Source organism: Pelmatolapia mariae, linkage group LG2 (assembly GCF_036321145.2).
Source record: "Pelmatolapia mariae isolate MD_Pm_ZW linkage group LG2, Pm_UMD_F_2, whole genome shotgun sequence".
Lineage (NCBI taxonomy): Eukaryota > Metazoa > Chordata > Actinopteri > Cichliformes > Cichlidae > Pelmatolapia > Pelmatolapia mariae.
Genome location: NC_086228.1, coordinates 38,393,219 through 38,421,108, shown reverse-complemented (window position 1 = coordinate 38,421,108; position 27,890 = coordinate 38,393,219). Strand labels below are relative to the sequence as shown.

General features: G+C 45.7%; 2 protein-coding genes across 4 annotated transcripts; one reads left to right on the top strand and one right to left on the bottom strand.

Moving 5' to 3' along the window:
• Nucleotides 1–1,599: 1,599 nt before the first annotated feature.
• On the bottom strand, nucleotides 1,600–14,375 carry rnf130 (ring finger protein 130). Of its 2 annotated transcripts, XR_010096665.1 has the most exons (10): nucleotides 13,871–14,375; nucleotides 13,445–13,735; nucleotides 9,701–9,892; nucleotides 7,382–7,632; nucleotides 6,499–6,570; nucleotides 5,710–5,786; nucleotides 5,451–5,547; nucleotides 3,347–3,533; nucleotides 2,947–3,117; nucleotides 1,600–2,752 (listed from the first exon to the last, which is right to left on the bottom strand). XR_010096665.1 is itself a non-coding variant. In XM_063500230.1 (9 exons), exons 2-9 carry the CDS (start codon nucleotides 13,704–13,706, stop codon nucleotides 3,005–3,007), a joined length of 1,251 nt encoding a protein of 416 aa, XP_063356300.1. In that variant the 5' UTR covers nucleotides 13,707–13,735; nucleotides 13,871–14,375; the 3' UTR covers nucleotides 1,600–3,004. The 2 variants fall into 2 exon arrangements, 1 of the variants encoding a protein (XP_063356300.1); XM_063500230.1 differs by having other exon boundaries at nucleotides 1,600–3,117.
• Nucleotides 14,376–14,443: 68 nt separating this feature from the next.
• si:ch211-132p1.2 (proteinase-activated receptor 4) lies at nucleotides 14,444–22,604 on the top strand. 2 transcript variants are annotated; one of them, XM_063500255.1, is made up of 4 exons: nucleotides 14,444–14,755; nucleotides 16,287–16,509; nucleotides 16,635–17,316; nucleotides 21,087–22,604. In XM_063500255.1, the coding sequence occupies exons 3-4, from the start codon at nucleotides 17,205–17,207 to the stop codon at nucleotides 22,175–22,177; spliced, it is 1,203 nt and encodes a 400-aa protein (XP_063356325.1). In that variant the 5' UTR covers nucleotides 14,444–14,755; nucleotides 16,287–16,509; nucleotides 16,635–17,204; the 3' UTR covers nucleotides 22,178–22,604. The 2 variants fall into 2 exon arrangements, with proteins under 2 accessions (XP_063356325.1, XP_063356317.1); XM_063500247.1 differs by having other exon boundaries at nucleotides 16,287–16,524.
• Nucleotides 22,605–27,890: the final 5,286 nt, after the last annotated feature.

Genomic DNA, 27,890 nt, shown 5'->3' with positions numbered 1-27,890 from the left:
CACACTGAGCACCAGCTCCCCACTGGGCTGTGTGCTGAGCCCCCTCCTGTATTCTCTCTAAACCCATGACTGCAGTTTGACCCACAACAACATTCTCATCATCAAGTTTGCTGATGACACCACGGTAGTCGGACTCATCTCAAAGGGAGACGAGGCAGCCTACAGAGAGGAAGTCCTGAAGTTGGCAGCCTGGTGTTCAGAGAACAACTGAACACTAAGAAAACCATTGTCGACTTCAGGAGGCACAGCGCTGACTTAGCCCCCCTTTACATCAACGGGGAGTGTGTGGAGAGGGTCTACACCAGGGGTGCCCAATCCCAGTCCTCGAGAGCTACCGTCCTGCAGCTTTTAGATGGATCCTTGTTCCGACACACCTGAATCAAATGAATGGCTTGTTATCAGGCATTTGCCAAACTTGATGGCATGCTGAAGAGGCAATCAAACCATTTGATTCAGCTGTGTTGGAGTAGGGCTGCATCTAAAAGCTGCAGGACAGTAGCTCTCGAGGACTGGGATTGGGCACCCCTGGTCTACACCTTCCGGTTCCTTGGTGTCCTCATCTCTGCTGACATCTCCTGGACAGACAACATCTCAGCGGTCGTCAAGACGGTCGCTTGTACTTCCTGATGGTCCTCAGGAAATACAAGCTGAATTCCAACCTGCTGCTGACCTTCTACCCCTCGTCCATTGAGAGCCTGGTAACCTACTGCAGCACAGTATGGTACGGCAGCTGCACTAAGGAGGACAGAGCGAGGCTTCAGAGTGTAGTTAAGACAGCACAAAAGATCATTTCTCTGTTAACTTATTGCGAACGGTGATATAAAAAAGTGCATGATATTTTAGGTGACTGAAACTATCAGGCCTATAGTCCATAGACAAATCTTTCATGGTTGATTGTTCATATGCTTCTACATCCACATTGAAGCCTTTTGATTCTGTGTATCACAGAGCATTATGATTCCTCACAGCTGACTCTTGTCTTCTTCATTGTGTCTCACGTGAAGAAGTGGGATGGTGCTCCTCAGCAAATCAAAGACAGCAGCTCTATTTCCAGGCTCAGCTGCACAGACTGCCTGCTTTGACTGTTTTTAAAGCAGAATACTTACAATCAGGTTACAGGACACTTTAACATTAGCTTGTTTTTCACACTGAACTGGGAAAAGCTTTCCTGCCTATAAATTGAAGGAGCTACAAAACAACATTAAGCTATTTTCCATGTTTCACTGGAACATCTTAAAGGGTTATATTTGTCTGCAACTACTCTTGCATGCCTTTCTTAACATGCGCTCACGTCCTTTCATTATGTAGCTGTCTGTGTACATTTTCGTATGTTTTTAGAACTCACCTGTTTAAATTGTATAAAGGCAATATTAGGGGCGTGGCCTCGTTGAGTGACAGGTGGATGGTTAAACTCCGCTAATTTTAGGCCCCAAACCGGACATCTGGACCGTGTTTGTGCTGTTGGAGCATTTTTAATGACATTATCTGACCAATAGCACGGCTCTTTTTATATACATCCCGTCTCTGATGTAGATTACTCTCTTTGGCAGGTTCTTCAGGTTGGCTCAGTTGGCCACAAAGAAACAGAAACTTTGCATGTTGAAGACACTTTGATGACATTTAATGCTGAGGCAGTACAGACACAGTGAACTAAAAGCGCCACGTCCTTCTTCATCACCACCACCATGAAACAAAGAGACAAAGACAGAGAGACAGTTAGCAGCTGAGCGTCCTGCAGGACTTCAGGTCACTTCAGAGATAATACTGATCGATCAGTCAGGTTACAGATTGTATTATACTGTTTATATACTGATTATTATTATTGTTAGAATAACAGAATGAGTAATTCAGAAGCTGTTTAATACACATTAACGGAGCAGTCCCTCACTTCAGGACCCCCAGTCTTTACTGCACAGACATGTTAGCAACGATCAGCATCTGTTAGTATTAGTTAGCAGCTCAGCAGCCTGCTCACTGTTTATCAGGATGACTGATGTACCCGTATTAATAGTGACTAAACAGTATGTGCATCACATTATAGTTGAAAATAATGAAAACCTCCTAATCTAACGTCTCAGAGGTGTTCGGTGTCCACGTTAGATTTAGTCTGTCGCGGTCTACAGCAGGCTAACAGTTTCCCCTCGGCTTCAGCCTCTGTGCTAAGCTATGCTAACATCATAGGTTGGATTGAATTAAATTCCTCATCTTTGCCCATCTCTGAGACGGGAACGTGAGGTTTCTGAAAATGCTGCATTGTTCTTTAAATCTGAGGTCAGAAGACCCAGAACGGTTTCCTGAGGAACGCCACACCCACTGGGAGGTTTCCTGAAGTGGTGGATCGGTCCTTTAATATAACATCTCTTGATCTACAGACAAACTGGATCATTATTAAATTTCTTTTCTTTAAATATTTTTTGCTACAGGGAGTTAATAGTTAACACTATTAAAGTCCACATGATTGTTTAGGGTCCAGGTCTAGTGTTCAGGTCCAGATCCGGGTCCAGAATTTTGTCTGGCTCTTGTTTTGTCCAGGGGCACAGAGGACTACAGATCTCATTCAGCATTTACAAACAAGAAAAAGTTGTGGTCCAGGTCCAGGTCTTTACAGGGTTCAGGAGCCTGTTAATGATGTCACCATCAGTCAGCCGGGGCTATGCCTGAACACAGAGACGTGGACAGGAAGTCTGGGTTCAGGTGCTCTGGTTCAGTTCAGGCTGATTTGTTTGCTTCCACGTCTTCTAGTTTCCCTCTACTAGGAAAAAACAAACAAACACAAGAATCTGTAATTCAAGAGTTAGATCCAGACCAGGATCCAGACCCAGATTCAGACCCGGATGTGTTCAGTTTGTAGAAAATCTGGTAGAATAAATGATGGTTAAAGATCAGATTCAACCCCCCCCCCCGAAACAGTATATGAAGACTTCCTGTGTCCATAAAAGGTCCTACATCTCTCAGCAGCTGGACTGGTGCTGTTGCTGGAGGGCAGTAACCATGACAACCAGCCTCAGGACTTGTTGTCATCGTAGAGGTCAAGCGAAGCCTGTATATCCGGAAGCTCCATCTCACAGACGACGCTGCGAGGAGACATGGAGTTCCTGTTGAAGAAGCGACCGCCGCCTGGAAGGACAGAAGGACGTCCATCAGAGTTATTTCACTCAGCAGCAGATGCAGACGCATAACTCTTTACTTTTCAGTTTTACTTTGGTTGCTGGATAACGTTGCTCAGTTGCACCGTAAACTTGTTGCTCTACATCAACATGAAGTTGTCTTTTACTTGCCTAGAACATTTATTTGCAGTGACAGTGAATTACAGATGTTGTCTTTACTCTGTTGTCGTGTCACTTACTGGTCACGGTGATAGTGATATCGGCAGGTGTTCTGGGCGTGGCCTCAGAGTGGGTGGGGCTGAGTGGCTCCAGGCTGATGGATGGCTGGTTGCTGTCACTAAGGGGCGCCCTCTGGCTGCCAGGTGCCTGACTGGCACCGAGACGATCCACATCCAACACAACGCTGTCCACACAGGGAACACTGGTCTGAGGACAGACAGAGGCAGTCACCCCCAGGTATAATTCAGACACACCTGATGTCTTATAGATGGAACTTTTCTTCTTCAGAAACACTGCGTTGCATCATTGATGCAGCCTGCACTTTTATTTCCAGGGCTTAACAAAGGGAAAAGTTCTGTGCCTAAATATATATTTAAGAAAGAATATTTCCTATAATTGATCAAACTAAAACAGAGAAATGCACGAATTCCAGTGTTCTACCATCCATGCATCCATCCATCCATCCATCCATCCATGCATCCATCCATCCATGCATCGTCTCCTTCTTTACACTTGAGATACTTAACAAGTCTGAGTTATTATCAGCAGTGCAAACCAAAGTCTTGCTACGGTTGTACAGGGACTGAGTGGCCTGTAATAACAAGCCTGATACCCCAAATTCCTGAAACAACATCACAGAGTGTCGCAAGAGATGCGGTCAAACATTCTCAAAGCCCACAAAACACACATGGGCTGGTTGGAAAAGCTACTGTACACTCTATATCCCTAACAATCCCTATCAATATCCCTAAAAGGATAAAAAAACCAAACCAAACCACGTTGCTCTTCTTCAATCCAAATGTCATTTCGACTCTCCTGACTTCCTGTGGAGGCTGATGAGTGGGATAAATAAACGTGCACATACGCAGTTTGTCCCATTTCAGTTAGAGAAAGGCTTACTGGTTTTTGCAGTTTCATTGGACAAAGCATCACAACTTTGATGCTTTTAAAAGCAATGTGCTTTAAAAAAAATTTGCTCATGAATACAGCTTTACTGTAAATGTGAACGATATTTGTCAGCCTACAAAGATGAATTTAGAGTTTTTGATGAGACAGTAGGTATTCAGTGAAGTAACGCTGTGTGCAGACAGCAGATTGCTACAGTCTGAATATTTGTTCAACGCAGTGAATCACAAGAACTTAATCAATGCAAAGCAGGAATGGAGCTTCACATGGAGTCTGGACCAGCTCTGTCTTTTCTTAAAAGAACAACAGGTTGTTCTCAGAGTTTATCAAAGAGCGGTCGGTGGACTCTGTCATGCTAAAAAGGAGCATTTTAGAACGTGCCTCTTCAGGTGGACTGATGGACTGAGGACACTGCAGGAGATCTGGAGCTCCAGCTGAAAAACAAAGCGGACGCTAGCTCTGGACGAGAGCTGCGATGTCTGTGACGCCGCCCAAGTGAGGGATAACCAAAGAGCTCAAGACTGTGAGGAGCTGGCAGCAATGCACTCCGTGAAAGGACTGCAGGGAGGAACGTGATCATGCAGGTGTGTTTGTAGAGTCGGGGGCTGGAACAGGACAAACTGGCAGGTGTTCAAAATGTCAAATCTAAAATCAGCAATGCTGAAGACTGGTGCTGTTTTTATTTTTGTCCCAGAGAGGAGAACTGTCCACATGTCAGGAGACATTAACTCTCTTTGGAGAAAAACTTTCTCAGTGATGAAACAGTGCTGATCACCCGTCTGCTATCCTTCACATTTCCACCTCAGACATTGACCTTAATGTTCAAGCGCAGAACTGATGAGATTTTTCTCCCTGAACAAGACAAAGAGCTCAGAAATGCAGACAAAGTCATTCAACTACAAGCAAAACGTGGATAAAATTAAAGGTCTTTAATGTTTAGTAGAAAAATGCACATAAATGCAAATAGTGAGGAAATGTTGGTCTCTTTATCTACCTCACATTTCTGTTACCTCACTGTAAAATCTACCCTATCAGCAGAAAGACATCAAAATAATACCGAGTTCAGCTGTGACCATCCGCAACAGACCCAGTTTCTCACGTTAGCCAAGCCTGGTGTACGGCGAGGGCACGTCAGCCTCGTGTGAACGCTGCTTTGGATTACAACACATCTGGGTGTCTCTGTGTGTCAAACATGCCCATGTGTCAGCGAGGACTCACCGTGATGCCGAGAGCTTTGAGAATGTTCAGTTTGCACATGGGACAGGTGCAGTGCTCCTTCAGCCAGGGGTCCACGCACGCTTTATGAAAGACGTGTCTGCAAAGACACAGGCGTGTTATCAAAAAACATCACGCTACGTGTTATCAGCATGACATTAGACATGGCAGACAGAACAAGGAAGAGTTCACAAAACACTTTTAATTACGGAGCCAGACTGGTCTGAGACTGGAGAGCCTGCAGCAACAAGGTCAGACTCACTTGCAGGGCAGGATTCGAACCACATCGTTCAGCTGGTACACTTCGATGCACACCGCACAGTGGTTTGACTCTGTGTCCTACACACACACACACACACACACACACACACACACACACACACACACACACACACAGAGGAAACAGGTCAGAGCTTTGCTGTGATGTTGTCTCTGCTGGTTCTGATAGTGCAGGGGTGGGCAACTCCAGGCCTCGAGGGCCTGCAGGTTTTAGATGTGTCATTGATCCATCACAGCTGATTTAAATGGCTAAATGACCTCCTCAACATGTGTTGAAGTTCTCCAGAGGCCTGGTAATGAACTCCTCATTTGATTCAGGTGTGCTGACCCAGGGTGAGATCTAAAACCTGCAGGACACAGGAGGACTAACGTTCCCTACCCCTGTGATAGTGGCTCGTAGTTAGAAGTCTTTCTGATTTATGTTTCTCCTCTGAACAACATCATTGCTGTTTCATCTGAACGTCAGCGACACGTTAACCAAACGGCTGTGAGGAAACCAGATGTTCACATGCTGCATTCAAAGAACGAGGATGTGAAGGATCCGGACGCTGAGCTCATCGTGTATGAACGAGTGAGGTGGAAACTTCATCGAGCAAAAACCTTTTTCAGACAGTTCTGCTCCAGCAGCTCTCTCTCTCCACGTGTTACAGCTCTGCAGAGGCCGTCACTCGCTGCCTGAAAGCTCACATAAATTTAACCTTCTGGGTTTCGGAGCCTCATTCACGGGTCCTACATCGCATGTGAAGGAGAAACAGCCAGCACATGTGCTCACCTTGTCTCCTTTTTTCACCGTCCTCGTCTTCAGCTTTCTGATGGCTTTCTTCGCTGCATCTCCAAGACGATGCTGACAGAGTGAGAGGACAGAGTGTTAGAGTCACAAACATTTCCAGGATTTCGGTTTTGATTCTTTGTAAAATGTGTTCTGATCCGAGTCACATGACTAAACAAACTTCATCTTTACCAAGTCAGTCAGTGAACTTCTGAGCTAATGTGTTCTTCTGAAGCTACCTGCACTCAGAGTCTGCTCTTCTACAGAAAGACTGACTTTCATTGGCCCTTTGAAGAAGCTGCTTAAAGATGAGGCAGGAAACACCAAAAAAGAGGAACATCTGAGTAACAGCTGTAAATGTGTGTCAAATGAAGAATGCTTTCATGAAGCGCACCGTGAAGGAAACTGCCGGTTTCCAAACAAACACGGCTCGGGTTCGGAAACACCAACATGGCAGGCAGGGCCATGCTGGAGGTGGAAAACGAATCAAACTATATGAACCAAAGTCCCAGGAGAACATCGGGGGAGCAGAACATGAGAAGAGGGACGGTCGGCTGGTACAGAAATACAGTAAAGGAAGAAAGTTAACCGTTCAGAGGGCTGATCGATCGGTCCTTGCAGGAAATACTGATGAGGTGAAGGAAGGATCTCAAAGTGACAACAGGAAGTGTCTGAAGGAGGTTTCTCCAGCTCGACTGAGTGAGATCAGGGCGATCGATCGCTGAAGAGCCCGACAGACTGTTTATCAGACCGTGTTTCTCTCTCTGCTCAGGAGCAGAAATCCTGGAAGCTCAGAGTCTTCACAGGAGGAGGACAACACTCAGATCAGCGGATATCACAGACTCGGGTACCTGAATGCAGCATCAGCCCGCGGCTAACGTGTTACCTGGCTGCGGTCGCGAGTGCTCGTGTAGCGGATCTTCTGGATGAAGTGAAAGATGAGCCAAGCTGACGAGATGATCATGAGGATGATGAAGGAGATGGAGACGAAGACCAGCGAGCCTCGGTTGATGTTCTTGGTGGGCCCGCGCTGACCGACGACCACGGAGACCAGAACCGTCATGTTCCGCTCAAGGTGGGCCAGGATCTCTTTACCGTACGCCTCTGTGATCATCACCGCCACGATGTCACCCGTGCCTGCAAACAGAATCAGAAACAGGGTGGCAGCAGGGACGAGGACGCCGTGTTAACAGTCATACAGTAAAGTGTACTGGGTGTACTGGCTTTAATGGGTTGAGCACACGTCACAGGTTTAAAAGTGTTTGCAAAAACAAAAGCGTGTGTATCATGAGCGCTTAACCACAGCAGTTACTCTGGTGATGGTCTCCGCTCAGACGCTTCAGATCATTTAAACACGGCGTCGCAGTTCTTCTGTTAAAAACTGCTCGATGTTCGTTAAACCCAGACTCCAGGTGAACCCTGATCTCAGACCAGCTGAAATCTGAGCTCATACAAAAGACCAGGATGTTCAAAAGGCCAATCAGCTCGGCGCACACGTGACCAGCACGGTTGGCTCTTATTTATTTTTAAACCACCCAACAATCGAGATAAATGATCTGTTCTTAACATGGAGTACTTCCTGTTCGTGTTTTCTGAAACTCTAATTGGACGTCAGCTTTGTAATTTGTTTCTTTGTCTGTTGATCTCTGTGCTGATGTTGTTCCCCATCATCACCTCGCTCTGTCCCACACACAGAGTGTGAGGTCACAGTGACCTCAGCCTCGAATGACTCGTTGATCTATATTTGGACTGAACATCGACTCCACCCCCCGCCCGGCAGTCGTCACTTACCTGAACATCTCTGAGGGACGATGCTGCAGCACAAAGCAGCGTCAGACTTTAATGAACAGAAACACTCTGATGTGAGTCCATCCTGCGATCAATAAATCAATACGCTAGGATCAGTGACCCCAGCACGCCATCACATTGTGGCGCACGAGCTTGAGCTATGAACTCAAACAGCAGAAATTTTGTTTCACTGATATCGCTGTAGGTGCCCTGACACCTGGACACCAGCGTCCTTGTTGCCGCCATGGCGTCTTTTTTACACGCAGACGTGGCCGCGCTCTGATGAGGGGGCGGAGGGCTACGCTAACACCAACCAGCTCCAGAAAAGTGAAGCCAACACTGCAGCACCAAAGCCTGCAGTTCCTCTAACGTCCACCAGAGGGACCACAGTGAGTCGTTAAAACTTAAAAGTACTGCGATTCTGTACTGAAGGACAAGTACTGATACTGGCGTTACAAAATACTCTGATAAAAGTTGAAGTCAAAGTGAAAGTGTATGAGCTCTGTACTCAAATACTTTTACTTTGCCTCCACACCTGGCTCAATAATCATGTCCAGGCTGTGACCAGCTGGCCTGCTGCTGCTGCTCTTTGTGGATGTAACTGAACAGGATGTAACCCAATGCTTCCAGTCCCCACACCAACAGTACACAATTTATACAAAGTTAGCATGAAGGTGGGATTTAATGACTGAATCTAAGGATCATCAGCTTAGCTTCATCTCTGCTAAAACTCATGTAAGCTAACTCTGACCACCACAGCCACTGTGTGCCGTCCAACACGGAGCTTTACTGTAAATTCACCAACTAACCCTTTTATCATTCACCAAACTGTTTCATGCAGCCTCTGACTCACACGTCAGCTCAGTTTGTTTTGCAGGACATAAGACAGAAATATAACATCCCATCACACAGAGCTGTAAGTGAGCATCCTTCCCTTTAACTCTAAGCTCTCTTCTTCCTCTCCCGTCTTTCTTCCCTGAGTGAAGTTAGCTCTCCCTGTGAAATCTGCAGCTGCAACACATTATGAGTCAAACTGCACAAAACAGTTTGTGTGCTGATGTTTGTTGATGTGATAGAAACGTTTAGTTTGAAGGAAGTAGAAGTCAAAAGTTATCTGAAAAATAAATACTCGAGTAAAGCACAGATGTGCAGAAGTACAGTGAGGAAGTACAAATACTTTGATACTTCCCTGCTCTGCAGCTATTCCAGTTTAACAAAGCTAGCTAGCTTTAGCTCATAGCTCTGCACACACTCGTCTAAATGTGGAGGTGCTTCACAAACCAGAGGGTGGAGAATACATCCATCTTTGCAGTGTGTAGCTAACACTCAGGTAAACGTTTCACCTGTTCAGATGAGTAATATGCTTGTGTGTGTGAACCGCTCGTCTCTGATTGGCTCGTGCGGCGAGCGCTCTGACCTTCGTGTCCCATCTTGACGGTGTACTCTGGGGAGTTGTTGTAGATGAGGACGGCAGTGGCGTTGTACGCAGCTGCCTTCAAGATCTTCTCCTTAAAGGTGCAGTTACCTCTCTGCATCAGCGCCACCCAGTGGACGCTGCGGGGCGGGACCAGGAAGTGAGTGTTTGGGTCGCATCCCTGCCGGTCGACCACTGAGGAGAGGAAACCAAAGTCAGTTTAATGAAGTGTTACCAAAACGACTCAAAGGTGAGCTGCTCAACGTTCGATCAATAACTCGTCTTTAATCGAGTGAATTTCCCAGATCAAACAACGATGATCAATAAAAACACTGAGACTTCAGATCAATCAATACATAAACAATAATAACAAGAAGAAAGCCGGCTGCTGATCAGCGTGTCATCAGTTAAAGCACATTAAACCCCCAAACAGGCATGTCGACACATTACGGGTCAATCACTTCAGATGTTCACGTGAAGCTGATCGGCCTCTATGATGAAAACAACAAAAATCAGCTGATCTGTGGGCTCAGACCCACGTGTGGTGACTTTTTGAGGTTTTCCCAGGTTTTCAGTTATTTTTATTTTCTGGGAGTTGATTACGTAAATCGAATGTCATGAAACTCCTCAAAGGAGTGAATCTGAAGGTCGGCCTGCTGCAGAGGATCATGGGAGTCAGCTGACAGCCCACCTGTGTGAGTCCAGTCCTCGTGGGACAGAGCACGCTATAGGCTGGTTTAAATCAGCTGACCAGACTTTACACACATGGACAGACAAGAAGATGACATTTTGTAACACTTATACCACCTCATTGATTTTAACAGAACCAAGGAGATGTGCAGCAGCTGTACCGTGAACTTTGAACTCAGCTCAGGTTTCACTCGCAGATGCTCCAACATGCTTTTCTCTGTGTTATTGTCTTTATTGTGGAACGGCTGCATTCAGCTGCTGCTGTGGTTTGAGCTGGAAAAACACTGAACTCAGTTATTTTGCTTTGTTACACGTCTGATTGATCACAGTTATAGTGACATGAAGGTCTGTGTGTGTGAGTCTGTGTGTGTGTTGGAGCTCCATCCAGCAGCTGCAGTGTCCTTGGACCGTCTGACTGTAATCTGACACTTCGGAGCAGAGACTCTCCGACCTTCAGCAGCCAGAAAACCTCTGCAGTGTCGCACATACACACACATGCATGCACACGCACACACACACACGCTTGCACACACACGCACAATCCACTTCATCAGCTGCTTCCTAGTGTTCATGGGAGCAGCTGATGGAGTGGATGGTGTGTGTGTGTCGCTGAATTTGGCTGATTACTCTGACAGCAAAGAAAACCACAAATCAGCTTCTCTTAAACTCACAACTTTGTGTGAAACAAAGAGATGATCAGAGTAACTTCCAGGATCCTCCATCAGTGGGTGAGGCCAGACATCCACCTTTTCTCTTTTTCTCCTGAACAGCTTTGATGCGTTGCTCATACCGAGGCTCTGAGCTACCTTTACATTTGGCCTCTTTTCCTGTGTTCAGCTGAATGAGGGTGTTTTTAATTGCTTCCTGTCAGTGTGGACAAGCAGCACCTGAAAACTCCTCACCTGTCTTCAAGCCCACACAGCCTTCAGAGGAAGCTGTTGTACCTCTGATATCTGCATTTTGGTCGCTACTCACGCCTGGTGGTGACAGGTGGGGGTAGGGACATACACTGTTGGGCTGGGCCATATCATACCATTCACGGTAATACCAGTATAATGTTAGGCAATGATAAGAAAATGAAATATCGCAATATTTCATTTTCATGGGTAAAATGCGCATGCGCAGTGCTTTTGTTTTCATACGTACATGGCGGCTAAAGCATGGCGGAGAATGAGAAGAGCGAAAGCGGATCGTTGAATGAAATAGATGAACCAGAATTTGTTTGTAAAAATGCTGCAGCCTCAGTGGTGTGGAACTGGTTTAGCTTTGGTCCGTCAGATACACAGCAAAGCACTATTTTTGGTAGAGCATGCTAGCGGGCCGTCGTTATTACCAAACTGATTTTATGTGCTACACGGCGCTCAAAAATGTTTCAATACGACTTTGCTAAGCTACGAAGCCGCACCGCTTGATGGATTGTCGGAGCATTACGGCTATCGTAGGCAGGAGCCTGGCGGAGTGATACGTACTGTGCTTCAACATAATATTACCGTATTGTGTGTATAACCTCTTTTTAAGTTTTGTGGATATTATACATGGTTATGCTGAGGACATGTCGGCCAGTTTAAAAAACAGCTGCTTGTTTAAGTTAAAATACATGGATGGGGTTTTTGCACTAATAAAGTTGCAGAGTTGTAAAGTATTTTGTCTCGCGTCGATTAAATCGTCAGTTATATCGTTATCGCAAATTTTCAAATATATATCACGATAAACATTTTTAGCCATATCGCTCTGCCCTAATACACTGGCAGGTAACTAAACAGCAACACCTTCACACCCAGCTCTGTCTGCACCACCTCAGACCAGTACAGCATCCACATCACACCACATTACTCCTTCTGTCAATCTCCTGTTCCCCTGTAGTGACCGAACTCTTGAGCCAGGAGCCCCTGCCAAACTCAGTCTGCCCTCCACCTTTGTGGCTGAGAACCAAGTGCACTTACACTCCCCCTTAAGAAGCTGAATGTTAGCCTTCTTTATCCAAACGTGTGCCTGGGATTATCGTCCTATTGGAACACCTAACTGTGTCCAAGCTTCGACCGAGTAGCTGTTGATGAGAATATTGAGGTGTTCCTCCTGTACCTGAACCACTGACAGCCCAGACCATGAAGCTACCACCACCATGCCTCAGTTGTACAGAGTCCTCACGCTTGAAAACCTCCAAAATCCAAATTGTGTGCTGTACAATTATTCCACCGTGGAGGCAGAACACCCACAGACTCATGTCCACAATGAATGGATGAACTTCTGATAACAGCCAGCTACAAAACACGGTTCGTGTTCGATCAGCTGGTCCTCCCATTTGGTCAAAGAACCTGATTTAAATTATATCTTTAGTCTATAAAAAATAACAGAGAGCTCAGAGATGATCTGGACCTTCAGCCGATCGTCTACTGTTCACTGAAGCCTCATCAGAAATGTCTCAGTGATGGACGGCTGTCAGGAAGACGTTCTTAATGAAGGGAAACAGGAAAATGACGAGAACTGGACTGAAGACCAGAGGAACAGGTCTGCTGGACAGATGGATCCACATCATGGTCAGTGTGTACGAGGAGGTCAGGAGGTGGTCTGACTGTCTGCAGCCATCTGTGAGGCACGGTGGAGGTCGTGGTTTCAGCTGCAGGTCAGTCAGTGGTGTTGGAGATCTTTGATAAACTCATGAATTATGAAAAGTGCCATGAACAGTATCGGTCATGGATGGGCCTCCCCAGAGCCTGGAGCTCAGCATCACTGAAGCAGTGTGGGGTCATCCTGACAGAGGACACAACAAGGCAGAAACATCCAAAGAAGAGCTTTGAATGTCCTTGAAGAACCTGGAAAACCTTTCCTGAAGATCCTGCTCAGAGAGCTGAAGGATGAAGCTGCTCACACCAAATATTCACTTTCAAACTCGTTACAAAAGTACATTCAGTTTTTGCCTCGTTAACTGTTTCCATGTATGTTCCTACAAAACATAACCAAATGAGGGCTGACTCTGACCAGACATATGTGGAAACGTCCACTCAGTCAGCATTCATTCACTGACACTGCAGGTGACAGGTGTGTGTGCTCAGATACCTCCGTGATGCGGTGCAGGTGCGACGATCACACCCCTGGTGTCGACCTTGGGGGAGTTCTGTCCATACTTCCCGTCATCGCTGCTAATCACATGGATGGCGTTTCCTCGCCCGTCCAGCACCGTCGCATTCACTGTAGCGCTCACCGACTCCTCCACCACCATGTTTGTGTCAGAGCGCCCTGCTGACACAGAGCGAGCCTGCACCGGGACCAGGACCAGGACCAGGACCAGGACCGGCGGGAGGGGGAGACGGGTCCGCATCCTCACAGCGTCTCCTGGTCACATCCAAACTGTGAGAAAGAGAAACAAAGTTTATGAGCCGGACAGCAGCAACGGCTCGGGAGCGTCCTCTGCTTTAGGAAACAGGAAGTTCTCATCACTGTGGATTTATCATTTATCGCCGTGAACGAGACGCGGGCTCTCACCTGTCACCGAGAGTCTGTCCTCCAGATGTTGGTCTCTTTGTTTACATTAATCCGCCGGATGCTGTTTCCCGGTTGGCTCTCCAGAGGATGATGTGTTATTCCTCTTTTGTCCTCCAGATGATCCTTTGTCTCCAGATGTGAGCTCGTGTCCGTTAATCTCTGGGTTCAGGCTGGAAGGTCGGAGCATCAGCAGCAGGCCAACATCTGGTGTTTGCATCCCGGAGCCTCGCGCTGGTTGGAGCCCGGATGGTAGCTCGGAGGTCGGGGCAGAATAGCTCGTTTTCAGCGGACTGCAGCCGCCTGCGGTTCCGTTAACAGTGACTGAGCCTCCGCCGTCTGCCGCCAGATGCAGGCAGACACACCGGCGGGCTCCCGCTCACCGCGCTCCCCCGGAGTTTCGGTGAAATGCTCGTGAGAGGATTTGGCTCGTGCTCGGTGTTTTTTCCGGTTTGCCGCCGGTGAAAGCTGCGCGCTGCGGATGATCGAGCCCCGTCTCCGTCTCAGCGAGAACTGCGCAGGCGCACACTGAGGGGCCCGGGCTTCATGTTTTGTAGCTGAGATTTGGATCAGCTGTCGCGATACCTGCAGAGAGGCGGAGCTAATAGTAACAACGACGACGGCTGTGTCCCAATTCAGGGTATGCACGCTTGAAGTACGCATTTCAAGTGCGAATACGTCACCGCCACGCGACGACGGCTGTCCCAATTCAAAGTGTACTTAAAATGCATACTCCAAATGCGCCGTCGATTTCCCCAAATATCAAGCGTGGTCCGGTGCACGCTTCGTGGCCCCATATATCCCACAATCCATAGCGCGGCGGTGGGTGTGGATAATTTTGCCGCAAAATACGGCAGAAGGGAGCGGCCGAAGAATGAACTGGCAAAGGTAAGTACTGAATATTATGTCACTTATTTATGTGCGAATGTTTAATAACGAAGAACATTAAAACATTACTGTTGGCCACATGTCGGCAAAGTTATGTGACATTAGTGATGTTTGTGTGTGTGTATATATATATATATATATATATATATATATATGAGAGAGAGAGAAGAGCTCTGCCCTCCTGGGGTAAGTCTTCTGACTTATCCCACTTTATTGAACGGTAGCCGCTAAAAGACTAGTTACTGTCGCTGCCCGCTGCTGGAGCGGAGAACACGGACAGGAAGGCGAGGACGCCGCTGGGTTTCCCCCTTCTGCACCGCTTGCCTGGATTGTAAATGTTTAGTGACTTTTATACTGTGGCAGACGCCACTGGATTTTAATTGTTGTGTTTTATTGATTTCTATTGTGTTGTTCCCTGGCCAGGGTTTTTTAAATTCATTTTACATTTTTAACTGTTTAAATATAATAGATTATATTTTAGTCATACAGTTTTTAATTCGTTTGCATTCCCTTGGCTGCTCCACTGCTCTGTCCATTTTGAGGAAGGTTTCCCTCCTTTAATAACACTGTGCAAAAATCACCTTCGCTCTGTCACAAATACATATAATATTGGCCATATAATATTTACATTACCACAGTGAGATGATTTTAGTCTCATGAACAACGTTAGCTAATTGTTATTTACTAGCTAATCTTAAAATGACTGTTCAGTACAGAAATGAAGCCCATCAATCATGTTTTACAGTCCCGTGGTCTCAGCCTCAGATACTCAACTGATCAAAGTGATGTCATGACAAAAATGAAGGACCAATAAAACATTTTTTTCTCCTTCATTTCTGCTGTATGAAACGTTTCTCGCGGTTAGTATCATGGTTGCTAGGCAACCTGAACAGCGCGACGAAGGCTAGACCGTCCCATTTCACAAGCCTCTTACTTCCGCACTTCCCGTACTTGTAGTACGCACCGTCCGTAGTACGCGTAGTGTGCGTACTTCAAGCGTGGATACCCTGAATTGGGACACAGCCGACGATATCGATCGCTTATTGATCACCGACAGGTTGTGGATGTCAGCTGTAACAGTGCAACGTGAATGAGCAGCAGCGGGCGGTCAGCACCGCCCCCTGCTGGACACCGTCAGTACATGCAGGTGGGCTCAGTCTATCAGGTAACACTGACCGACAGCAGCTCACAGGTGTGTGTGAGGCTTCAGGTAAATCAGACAGGTGGCGCTGCAGGTGCCCTGCATTGGAGCAGACCTGCTGAAGCTTCATGAGTGTTTGTGATGAGGTCAGTCATCCTGAAATATCTCACTCCTGTATAAACTCTTACCTGTGCAGGTAAATGCAGTACATGAGGTTGTTTTAGTGACCTGAGAGCCACTGATTCCTTTCAGAGCAGCTAAAGTCCGGTTTGCTCTTTTGCAGGTGACCTTTGACCCTTCTCAGGTTTTATTTTGTGCAGTGTTGTCGTCTTTTCTTCTTGCTCTGAATTTTTAATTTTCTTCAAGCTCCTGCTTTATGATTCCTTCCAGATGTTCCGGCTGTGCTCTGCAGGGCACGCAGAGGCCATCTGAGCCTGAGCTCGTGTGGAGCGTCGGACATGAACAACGCCCTGAACTTCTGCATCAGACGCAGACGGGAAGTCTGCTTATCAGCTGCTAACTGCTCGGGAAGATGGAGATAGTTTCTCACTAGTTAGTTTCTGAGGACTGAAGCAGAGCTACATGTCTGAGCGTGACGTCCGTGTGAGGCCAGGTGAGAGCAGTGCAGGTAAGCCTCATCATGTTTTACAGGTTTTGTTGTTTATTCAGTTTTGTTTTTGATTTTCAGTTTTCAGAGTTTTTTGTTTCTGTTTTTTAAATGTTTTTTTCTTTTCGCAGTAAAAGTGGAAAATGCTTCAGAGTAGAAACGCAGCTCGCCCCGCTGAGCTCTGATTGGACTCTGATTGGGTGTGGGTTGTGGAGAGGATGGCGGGGAGGTAATAGGAAGCAGGTACGTCAGGACTTCTATACTTCTGAGGACATAACAGTTTTTAAAAGTCTACAAACAAAACCAGCCAGCCTGAAGTGAGAAGAGGAAGACACGCACGGGTCCTCACAGAGGCACACATACCAGACACAGACACAGACACAGACACAAACACACACACACACACACACACACACACACACACACACACACACACACACACACACACACACACAGACAGACAGACAGACAGACAGACACACACACACACATACTTGGATTGCATCACCAGGGGAGGGGACAGCACAGCAGCTCTGAGATCAGACAGAACGCCTCAGACCACAGACGGGACTACTGCTGACAGCATTACTACCAATACTACCAGTACCGCTGATACTGGGAGAGAGTACTGTCAGTACTAGTCTGAGGTGAGCTGAAAAACATCTGCTGCAGCTGTGACTCAGTGAAGAAGAAGAAGAACAATGAGGGGGCTCACTGGGACTCTCCTGCTCTTCGTCTGCCTGCTGGCGTTCGTCTGTAGCGTCTCTCCTCCTCTTCCTCACCCCACAGATGAATGTCCTTTTATGGCCATCCGTGAGTCTTCTTCTCTTTTTATTGTGAGCGCGTAGGCAGGCTGACAGTTTTTACTGGCAGCTTTCTGAACCTGAGGGCATTTAAACAGAGTGAGGATGCACAGTGTTTACAGAGGGAAGCAGTGCCTCCTCCTCAGGGTCAATCATTTACTGACACTTTAGACAGCAGAGAAAAAACATGTACAAACTTAAAAGTCTGAAAATACTTTGTGTGCATTTGAAGACGCTTTTATAAAATTCACATGTTTAATCAAACCTCTCAAATTAAACTGAAGGTCATCAGGCGTGGAGAGACACCTGCTGTGTTTATTAAATGACCTTCAGTTAGGACCGGCTGTATATGTGTGTAATACCAATCTTTATCACAAGAAGGCACTGCAAGTCAATGTAAACTTTATTTAAATAATTACTTTTTACAGACACAAGCTGTGCCCCAATTCTGAGGCCACATCCTCCTGAGGACCCGGCCTTCACGGTCTACGTGGGCCGGGTCCTCAGGAGGATCGAGAGCGCCGAAAGTGAGCGGCTGTGAAATGGGACAGTCTAGGTTTGCGGCACCGCTGCCTCGGGGGAGTTTAATAAACTCAGCCATCTGCTCCTTGCTGGCTAAGATATAACAGGACACTGGAGTAAGGTCTTCTGTGATAGCAGTTGTCTGTTTGACGTTTATTCAGCTGTGTGAAAACTAGAACTTTAATCTCAGCCAAACCGATTTACTCAGAAACAAATAAAACAGTGAAAAAAGTCAAACAATAACATTTTTAAGTTATCTGAGTGACTTATATATCATGTTTAACCTGAGTAGCCAAAGACTGCGGGGGGTCTGAAAATGATGTGCCCTATCGAGCGGGTGGGTAACAGACGTCTCCGAAAACATCGGAGCACTTTTACAAATATGTGATATCTTGATAAACCGAGCAGATATTTGAAGTTTACACAGCTACATTCTCGCCTGAAAATATGTTAAAAGTTTATTTCGTGACCCAGAAAGAGTAATGAGAGCAATATTAAAACTAAGCTGAAAAACTGGAAAACTGGAATTGGCTGGGCCACGCTATGAATTCTGGGATACACTGGGCCACGAAGGATACATCCAACCCATCCTTCAAATCTGGGAAAATGAAGGACGCATTTGTTTGCAGCCTTCATCACCTGGCTGTGACGTAATCGGCCTTCAAATGCAGCTTCCGAAGGATGCGGTCTCGGTTTTGGGACACAGCTACTGTCTGGGAACAAGGAACACTTTACAAAATGAGGGTGAAGCCAAAAACAGTTGCGCACATCCAAAAACCGTCATATCAGAAAACGCTGCCCCCTGCAGGTTAGCAGGAGGTACTTCACATTCATCATTAATCAATAATCATATTGTAAATGTCTCTGAAGTTACAGGCTTGTCCAAGATCAATTATAGTCTGTCTGAACCTGCATGTGATCATGTGCTGATGCAGAACACGGTTCTGTTCTGGTGCTGAGTCTCTGCTGGAAACACAGAACACACCTGAACACCTGTTCAACCAATCACATTGACTTCACTCTGACCTGATCTCCAGGTCTCCTTCATCAGGCTGTGGGACAGGAAGCTTTAACGTTCCTATGGATCCAGTTTAAAGTCTTACAGCTCTAATGTGGAGCAGTCACCTTAGAAATAAACAGCAGCACTGAGCGCGCTCAGACACAAAATCATTCATTCAAATCGTGGTTTAACATTAATTACTGTTAGACTTTTATGGTTTTTATAGATTTCATCTGACAACATCTCTGATTGGTTTGAGTAGCTGGAAGCTGTCCTGAACTTTGTTTGTGGTCACACCCCTCTGGTTTCTCTGTGACGGTGGGTCGTCTGCACTGCTGATCACAAGGCATCAGCGACCCCCCCCCCCATCACTAGCCCCCTCTGTGCAAACACATCCAGTTCCCCTTGACTGAAGCTTTGTGGAAACCTTTATGGAAAATGAATGTGCATGCAAAGTACCAACACAGTTCACTCATAACTTTGTGTGTCTTTGTACACTGTACTAACAAAATCCCACAGCTCACCATTTGGGATGTAAAAGGTTAGAGTTCACCCAAAGTAAAGTGGGTCTTTAACAGACAGGTGAGGTACAGAGGTCTGCAGAGAGAAGGAAGTTCCTGCTGAACAGAAGCACAGAGCACTCTGTTAGCTGTCCAGTTTTATCTCAAAGGAAACAGGAAGTGCAGCTAACAGGACACGACAAGCTCCAAAAAGTCTTTTTAAAAGAGGTCTTGGCACTCGGCAGCCGTCTTGGAATGAACTTGGGCAGTATGCCACCGTTCAGTGATGATGGTTCTCGCAGGAGCGACATGACCTTTCTGTGTAACATCGTTAAATCTTTGAGCACAAACAGAGAAAATATGATACTGGTGCCCAGCCATGCTGGGCAAAGTTCCCGTAGATCATTCAGGCTGATCAGGAAGTTTCCCGAAGTATGAAAAACAACTCAGCAAGTTGGACACACTCAGGGACCCAACACAGGAGGTTTAGCTTTTAGCCACACCTGACTCATACCAACCTTTAATACATCTTAAAGATAAATATCAGTCAGTCCTGCTTGTTTCCTGAGCAGTACAAAGGAAATGTCCCTCCTCTGTTGGAGACATTTGTAAGTCTGACAACTTTACTGGCATTTATCAAACTGTAGGAGGAACACAAGGCTGGGTGTTGGAGGTGATCAGTGTCCACACCACAGATATTCTGAGGACAGGCCAGGATACCACAGCGGTCTAAATGTCTTCACATGTGATTGAATTTCACTGATTTGTTCCACTGTGAGCTTTGTCAGCTTTTATTTTAACAGTCTGGAAGAAGAGTTCAGCATCAAACTGCATTTCTGTCCAGTGGAGGAAATCTGTGTTGGTCTTTAGTAAACATCTGCTTTAACCGTTTTATTTTCTTCTTCACTTGATAAAAATGAAAACCAAAATTCACTTTCCAGGAATTAAAAATGCACCTGCAGCTCCCCTGTCGTCCAGCCATGGCTACAGTAGTGAATCAGTCCCCAGAGACTCCCATGTTAAAACTTTACAGCAGAAATACCTGTACGGGGGGAGGGGCCGGTGTCCTGCAGGTTTCAGATGTGTCCTTGATCCAACACAGCTGATTCAAATGGCTAAATGACCTCCTCAACATGTCTTGAAGTTCTCCAGCGGCTGGTAATGAACTAATCATATGATTCTGGTCTGTTGACCCAGGGTGAGATCTGAAATCTGCAGGACACCGGCCCTCGAGGTTGGAGTTCCCCATTCCTGCTCCAAAGCCTAACCTGTCGCTGCCATCAGACAGGTGTTTTGTTTTTTTTAAATATCTGTAACTCAATTGAAAGAATTCCAGCTGTTCCTGAAAGCAGCAACTCTTCACTTTTTCAGTAGTGTTGGAGTCATTACGGTAACGTCAGGCAGCCCTGCAAAGACAGAGGTTGGCCGAGAGAAGAGAGAGTGAGTGAGTGTGATGGAGCTGTAGACATTTTATCAGTCATCTGGGTTCTTGAGTTCTTTTTACCATCTTTTTAAAATTGTTTTGTTTTTGTTGTTTTCTGTGTTATTTGCCGAGATTTGGATGTTGCGACTTGCAACGCAAGCACAGAGTTGCTGCTTTCAGGAACAGTTGGAATTTTGCAACTGAGCCAGTGGTTAAATGGTTAAAGTTTGACCTAAAAGTCTGACCTAAAACCAATGGGAGTGCCCGCGCTCCCATCAGTTTTAGCGGGTTAAGGGGAGACCTGTTACGCTCTGATGTGTGTCGTGTCCCTGCAGGTCTGCGGACCTTCCGGCTCAGGCCTACCTGTAATGGGACAACTCTGAAGGAAAAGCAGCTGAAGGAGATCCAGGCTCCAGCCACCAACCTGTACCTGCCCATCCTCTACCTGCTCGCCTTTGTGGTCGGTCTGCCCTCCAACTTGCTGGCTCTCTGGGTTCTGGTGTTCCGGACCAAACGGCTGCCGTCCACCACGCTGCTCATCAATCTGACGGTGGCCGACTGCCTGCTGCTCATGGCGTTGCCATTTCGGATCATCTACCACTTCCGGGGGAACAACTGGGAGCTCGGCGAGCCCTTCTGCCGCCTTGTCATGGCGATCTTTTACGGCAACATGTACGGCTCCATGTGGTGTCTGGCCTTTGTGGCCCTGGACCGATACATCGCTTTGGTCCACCCATTTCGCGCCAGGACTCTGCGCAGCCAGCAGGTGTCTCTGTGTATGTCAGTGGTGGTGTGGACAGTGGTTCTGGTTGCCATGCTGCCGCTGCTGCTGTCACGGCAGACCTACGAAGTCAGCACGCTGCAGATCACCACTTGCCACGATGCGCTTCCAGAGGATGAGCATGAGAACTACTTCTTGCCGTATTTCGCCACCCTGTTCGCCACCTGCTTCCTGCTACCCTTAGCCATCGTCCTGTACTGCCACAGCACTGTGTTGCACACCTTGCTGGCCGGGGGAAAATTCTACGGTCACGCCATCCGGGTGACGGTACTGGTGCTGCTGGTCTTCATCGTGTTTCTGCTGCCGAGCAACATCCTCCTCCTCCTCACCTATGCTGACAGCTCACTGGACGGAGATGGAGAGGACCTCTACATGCCCTACATGGTGAGCTTGGCGGTGAGCACCTTCAACAGCTGCATCGACCCGTTCATTTTCTACTACGTGTCCACGGAGTTCAGGCAAAAGGCCAAGGGCACTCTGTGCTGCCACTGCGATTCTGAGGATAAAACATACTCTCTGGTCAAGAATATGTCATCTTTATCATCAGGCCCAAGGTCAAAGGTCACCCTGCTGTCCATGTCCAGTCGACAGAGGCCACCTGAGATGCCATGCAGCTCCCAGGAGAACAGAGTAACGGACACCTGACTGCAGACTGTCACGCAAATGTCTTCAAATTGTTGGACTGCTCCTTTAAATGGGGAACTACAGTATATTGATCTCTTATTGGCTCTGATCACATCAGCTGATGTCACATGTTTAATGATTTGTTTTTTCACTAGGACCAATTCTGTTTACATTATACATGCTTCCCCTAGGCAGCATCATTAGAAGACATAGCATACATTTACACTGCTATGCAGATGACACCCAGCTCTATCTATCCATGAAGCCAGGTAACACACACCAATTAGTTAAACTGCAGGAATGTCTTAAAGACATAAAGACCTGGATGGCCGCTAATTTTCTGCTTCTTAATTCAGATCAAACTGAGGTTATTGTACTCGGCCCTGAAAATCTTAGAAATATGGTATCTAACCAGATTCTTACTCTGGATGGCATTACCTTGGCCTCCAGTAACACTGTGAGGAACCTTGGAGTCATTTTTGACCAGGACATGTCCTTCAACGCACATATTAAACAAATATGTAAGACTGCTTTCTTCCATTTGTGCAACATCTCTAAAGTTAGAAATATCCTGTCTCAGAGTGACGCTGAAAAACTAGTTCATGCATTTATTACTTCCAGGCTGGACTACTGTAATTCATTATTATCAGGAAGTCCTAAAAACTCCCTGAAAAGCCTTCAGTTAATCCAAAATGCTGCAGCAAGAGTCCTGACAGGGACTAGAACACACAAACAGTTTGTCTCACAGTGTGTTGCAGCTAAAGGTCCAGCTGCAGGTTTCACAGGGAGAGAAAAGAAAGAGCTAACTTCACTCAGAGATGGAGAAAGATAAGAAGGACAGGAGAGGAAGAAGATAGCTTAGATTTAAAGGGAAGGACTGCTCAGTGACGCTTGATAAACTGCAGATTTAAAGCTCACATGTAATGACATAATTTTTATTGTATTTTTAATGACATATTGGATCTATGTATTGTCAGGTTTGATAAATTATGTTAGTGGAGTTAGGTTAATAGGTGAGTGTAAATTGCCCATGGGTGTAAATTTGAGTGCAAATTGTTGTCTGCCTCTCTGTGTCAGCCCTGCAACAGACTGCCGACCTGTCCAGGGTGTACCCCGGCTCTCGGCCTGGGGTAGCTGGGATAGGCTCTGGATCAGGTGACCCTGAATCCTGCCTTAGTTATGCTGCAATAGGTGTAGTGTTTCTTCTTCAGTCACTATGTGTTTATACACCTCTCTCCATTTAATCATTAGTCTTTATTAGTTTTATTAGTTAGATATTGGTTATTATCTCTGGCTCTCTTCCACAGCGTGTCTTTGTCCTGTCTCCTTCTTTCACCCCCACCTGGTCACAGCAGATGGCCGCCCCTCCCTGAGCCTGGTTCTGTTGGAGGTCGTCTCTTCTTGTTAAGAGGACGTTTTTCCTTCCCAGTGTCACCAATGCTTGCTGGGGTTTTCTCTATATTCCTGTGGGGTCTTTACCTTACAATATAAAGAGACTGTTGTTATTTGATGCTAGAAAAATAAAACTGAATTCAATTAAATTGCGACCCCCCCCACATGCAGACCCTTTATAGGGAAATCAAACACATCATGTGACTCTTTCTGTCATTTATCAGTATGTATGATGATCTGACCCGCTCACTGGATAAACACACTCACCTGTTTCTAACAATGACACCTGTAGAGCTCCCTGTTCCTCGCTTGCTGTTCCAAAGGGAGGAGCTTTGAAGAACACTGAAGCAGAATGAACCAACAGGATAAAATAGAAAAACCCATCATTCCTATGAGCAGCAAGTGGCAGCAGTGGCAAGGAAGAACTTGTTCTTCACAGGAAGAAACCTCCTGCAGAAGCAGGCTGAGGGAGGGTCGGCCATAGTTTAATTATTGGTATTACTTTAACTGCTTAATTACAGCAGTGGTGTATGAACACATGGTTCTTAAAGGCTGATGTGTACTGATGGAGGGTGGTCTACATCTGTCCAACACCATCAGGATGTCGGGCTGGTTTAAGACAAAGTGAAACATAGTTGTTTTTCCTCTGTGGAGGGGCTGATTCTGGCCCCCAGGCCTTATTTTTGACTCCCCTGCTGTAGACATGAATTAATATGAATAATAATTCAGTGTCCAACCTGATAACCCTCAGGTCAGTGGCTCCGAGTTTAATGGCCCGTCTACATTTTTATTGGCTTGTGAAAAAAAGCTTGTATTTTTTCATTTTTAAATGTTAATGCAATTTAATTACTACAATATTTTATATTATTTCACTTTCAATCTGGAAAATGTTATGAAAGCCGTGAAATAAACATGGTCTGGTACACCCCACGCCCCCCTTCAGAGTCACCTCTGTTTGCTGCAGATATGGCCTCCATGTAGAAAAGGATGGGTGCCGTCAGCGAGCTGTGCAAACGTCTATTAAACATGGTGTCAGACTGTTCATCTGCAGAGTTTAACAGAACTTTTCTCTGTGTAAAACAAACAGTGGTGGATGGATCAGCTACAGTTTGTTTTTCTTCACGTCAGAGTTTGTTGATCAGGTGTTTTGATGAAGGGCTCCTGCTCATACATGCCAACCCTCCCAATTTTTCTGGGAGAATCCCGAATTTCAGTGCCCCTCCCGAAAATCTCCATTCTCCCGATTTTCCACTCGGACAATGTAACTGTCCCTGAGACAGTTAAAATAAAGTTGTTTATTTCATATGTTTCTGTGATAGAGGGATGCTTAATTTGGTTCATCTAATTACAAGATAAGTTGATAAAAGTGTAAAATTGATTAAAAAACATGTCTAAAATATGTGATTACAAAATATGGGTTTGTTAAATATGTGAAGTACTGTAATGTTTGTATGAGGTAGAGTTTGTAATGGTCACATGACCAGAGTTTGGTTGAGAGCGCAACCATGGCATGGTGGAGCTAGCATGGATACATGGCTACAGATGCATCTACAGCCGCAACGTTAATGTCATTCTGCATGTGGTCCAAGAGGCGCACACGGTATGGTTTCATGTATAGTGTTTGTATAATGTTGCATACGTGTTCTACACTGGTAATGAGAGGACATTTTTGTGATATACATTATTGTGCATTTTTTCTGTTCTGCTTGCACAAGACTGTTTATGGACACTGGTATGAGAGACTGATAAGCTCAAAATATTTATGTTGTGAACTTTGTGTTTCTTCAGTTTTCACGGTGTCTGAAGACAATAAGAGTGACAGAGAGAGAGAAATAAATTTCCGAAGACATCAGTATGATGCGTGGCCATTCTTTGTTGGACCCCTGTAGTTACAGTGAAAACGTACCGCCAACGTGGCTGGAAGTTCGACGTTATTAGCAGTGTATGTTCCAGAATAAGAAAGGAAGAAACGTTCTTGACAGCGCAGCGTGTGTGGTTCGAGAACACAGCGGAAAAGAGGCTTGCAAACTTAAAAAGAGGAAACACCATTATTGGCGCTTTGGACGGCAACGACCACAACTTCACCAATAGAGGGCGACATTGACCATCATAAACTACAGCTCTGCAAATCTCTGCCGCTCCACACAGCAAGAACTGTATAATCCCTGGCGGTCTTCAAGGAAAAGATAACGGCTCTGCAGTCAGCGCCAGGTTGGGCTGTGATATATCCACAACTTCACGGATGTTACTAAAGTTTGGAGAGGTCTATTAAAATAATTTATTTTGTATGAGAAAGGTACTGAGTTAAAGGTAACCAACCTGTCATTATAGCCAAACTGTTCCCGTTTATTTTACAAGTGGTGTTGTTTAAAGTGTTCTAATAATGTTTAAGAGTTCAACTTAAACGAAGAATAACAAGGGGTGTAGTTAAGCAAATTGTTGCAAGAATCAGATTGTACTGAGAATTATATATTTGCCAGAATCGCATGTACATATAGCAACAAATTGTTCATGCAGCAGGTTTGCTGAAACATGTACAATGTCAGTAAACACAGAAAAATCACATATTGAAGAATGCAGAGAACAAATTGATTCCCTTAAGGAAGAGCTAAGTAGATTGAATGAACAATTGAAATTACAGACTGATGATGTTGAAAGGGAGAAATTGGAGTTACTCATAGGCGATATTCATGCTCAAATAGAAATCAAGCAGATAATGTTGAAGAAGCCTGCCTCTAATACTTCAAGACTAGAGCCCAGGAAATCCTCAAGGGAGCGAAAGTTAACGCCCAAAATGCTAGAACTTAAGCAGCAAGAGTTTTCTCAGAAGGAGAGTAAATTTATCAAACTATATGAAAGCTGGAAAGAACAAGTTAAAGCTACACGTTCCAAACTTAAAGATGAGTGCTCTGACCAAGAATTAGCTGACATGATGGATACTGTCGAAGGGCTGGAGACACAAGTGAAAAATACATATGAAGATATGAGATCGCAGTCAGCCCCTTCTACTGAGACTAGAAGAAAAATTGATTCCTGCACAGCAGTAACAGCGGACTTGATGAGAATACTTAAGGTACGTATGAGTGAAGTGGGGCAAGAAGAGTTTGACGCTAAGGCAGAAAATGCGAGACTTCACATGGTGCTGGACAGAGAATATGCTCTGTCAATATTTGGGACTACAATCTCCCAACCTGTACGTAGCTGCCGCTCAAGCTGTTTATCGGAGCAGCAAAGCATCAATGCAAAAAGGGCAGAATGTGCTGCACAGCTTGCCGCGAAGCAAGCTGAGATAGAGATGGAGGAGGCTATTGCTACACAAAGGCAAGAGCTTAAAAGACTAGAAAATCAGCGAGATCTTCAGGTAATAACTGCAAAGCTAAAGGCTTATTCTCAAGCAGATTCAAGTGAAGCCTGTGGAGAAGACAAAAGAGCACACAGTGAGGTAGTCAGTTGTCCTCCATTAGCTCCTGAAGAAATCATACCAGAGCAAAACTACAAGAACAATAACAATGAACAACCAAACAATACTAACAATGAGTCATTGTTAATGCAAGCCTTGCATGACACAATGGTCCTCACCAGACTTCCTGCACCTGAGCCCCCAGTCTTCTCAGGGGACCCACTTAAGTTCTTAGAGTGGAGCACTAGTTTCAAAGCTTTGATAGAACGGTGATGCACAAATCCAGCTGACAGGTTGTTCTACCTACGCAAATACATCAGTGGAGAAGCACGGTCTGTATCGGAGGGAAGCTTTTACAGAAAAGATGACGAAGCATATGACCAAGCTTGGGAAGCTTTGAATGCTCGGTATGGCCACCCCTTTGTAATTCAGCGTGCATTTAGAGAAAAACTGAACAACTGGCCAAAGATCGGTTCAAGAGAGTCGCTTAAACTCAGATAATTCAGTGATTTTCTGACAGTCTGCAGCAATGCTATGCCATACATCAAAGAACTGCAGGTGTTAAATGACTGTGAAGAGAATCAAAAATTGCTCCAAAAACTTCCTGACTGGGTGACTTCTCGTTGGAATCGTCGTGTCACAATGCAGTTACGGCAAACAGAAGAATATCCAAGCTTCAAACAATTCGCTGATTTTGTTGCACAAGAAGCGGAAGTTGCATGCAATCCTGTAACATCATTTCATGCCTTGAAACACACTGAAGAAAGGTCGGCTAGAGACATAGAGCGTCCAAAGGCTAATGCATACATCACAAATGTGAAAGCATCAGACAGAACAACCACAAGATACAGCGGAGTAGAGAACAATTCAAATGAGCCTGATATAGAAAGAAAAGCAAATGCTTTGCCATCAAACTCAGTCACATGTATTTGCTGTGGAGAA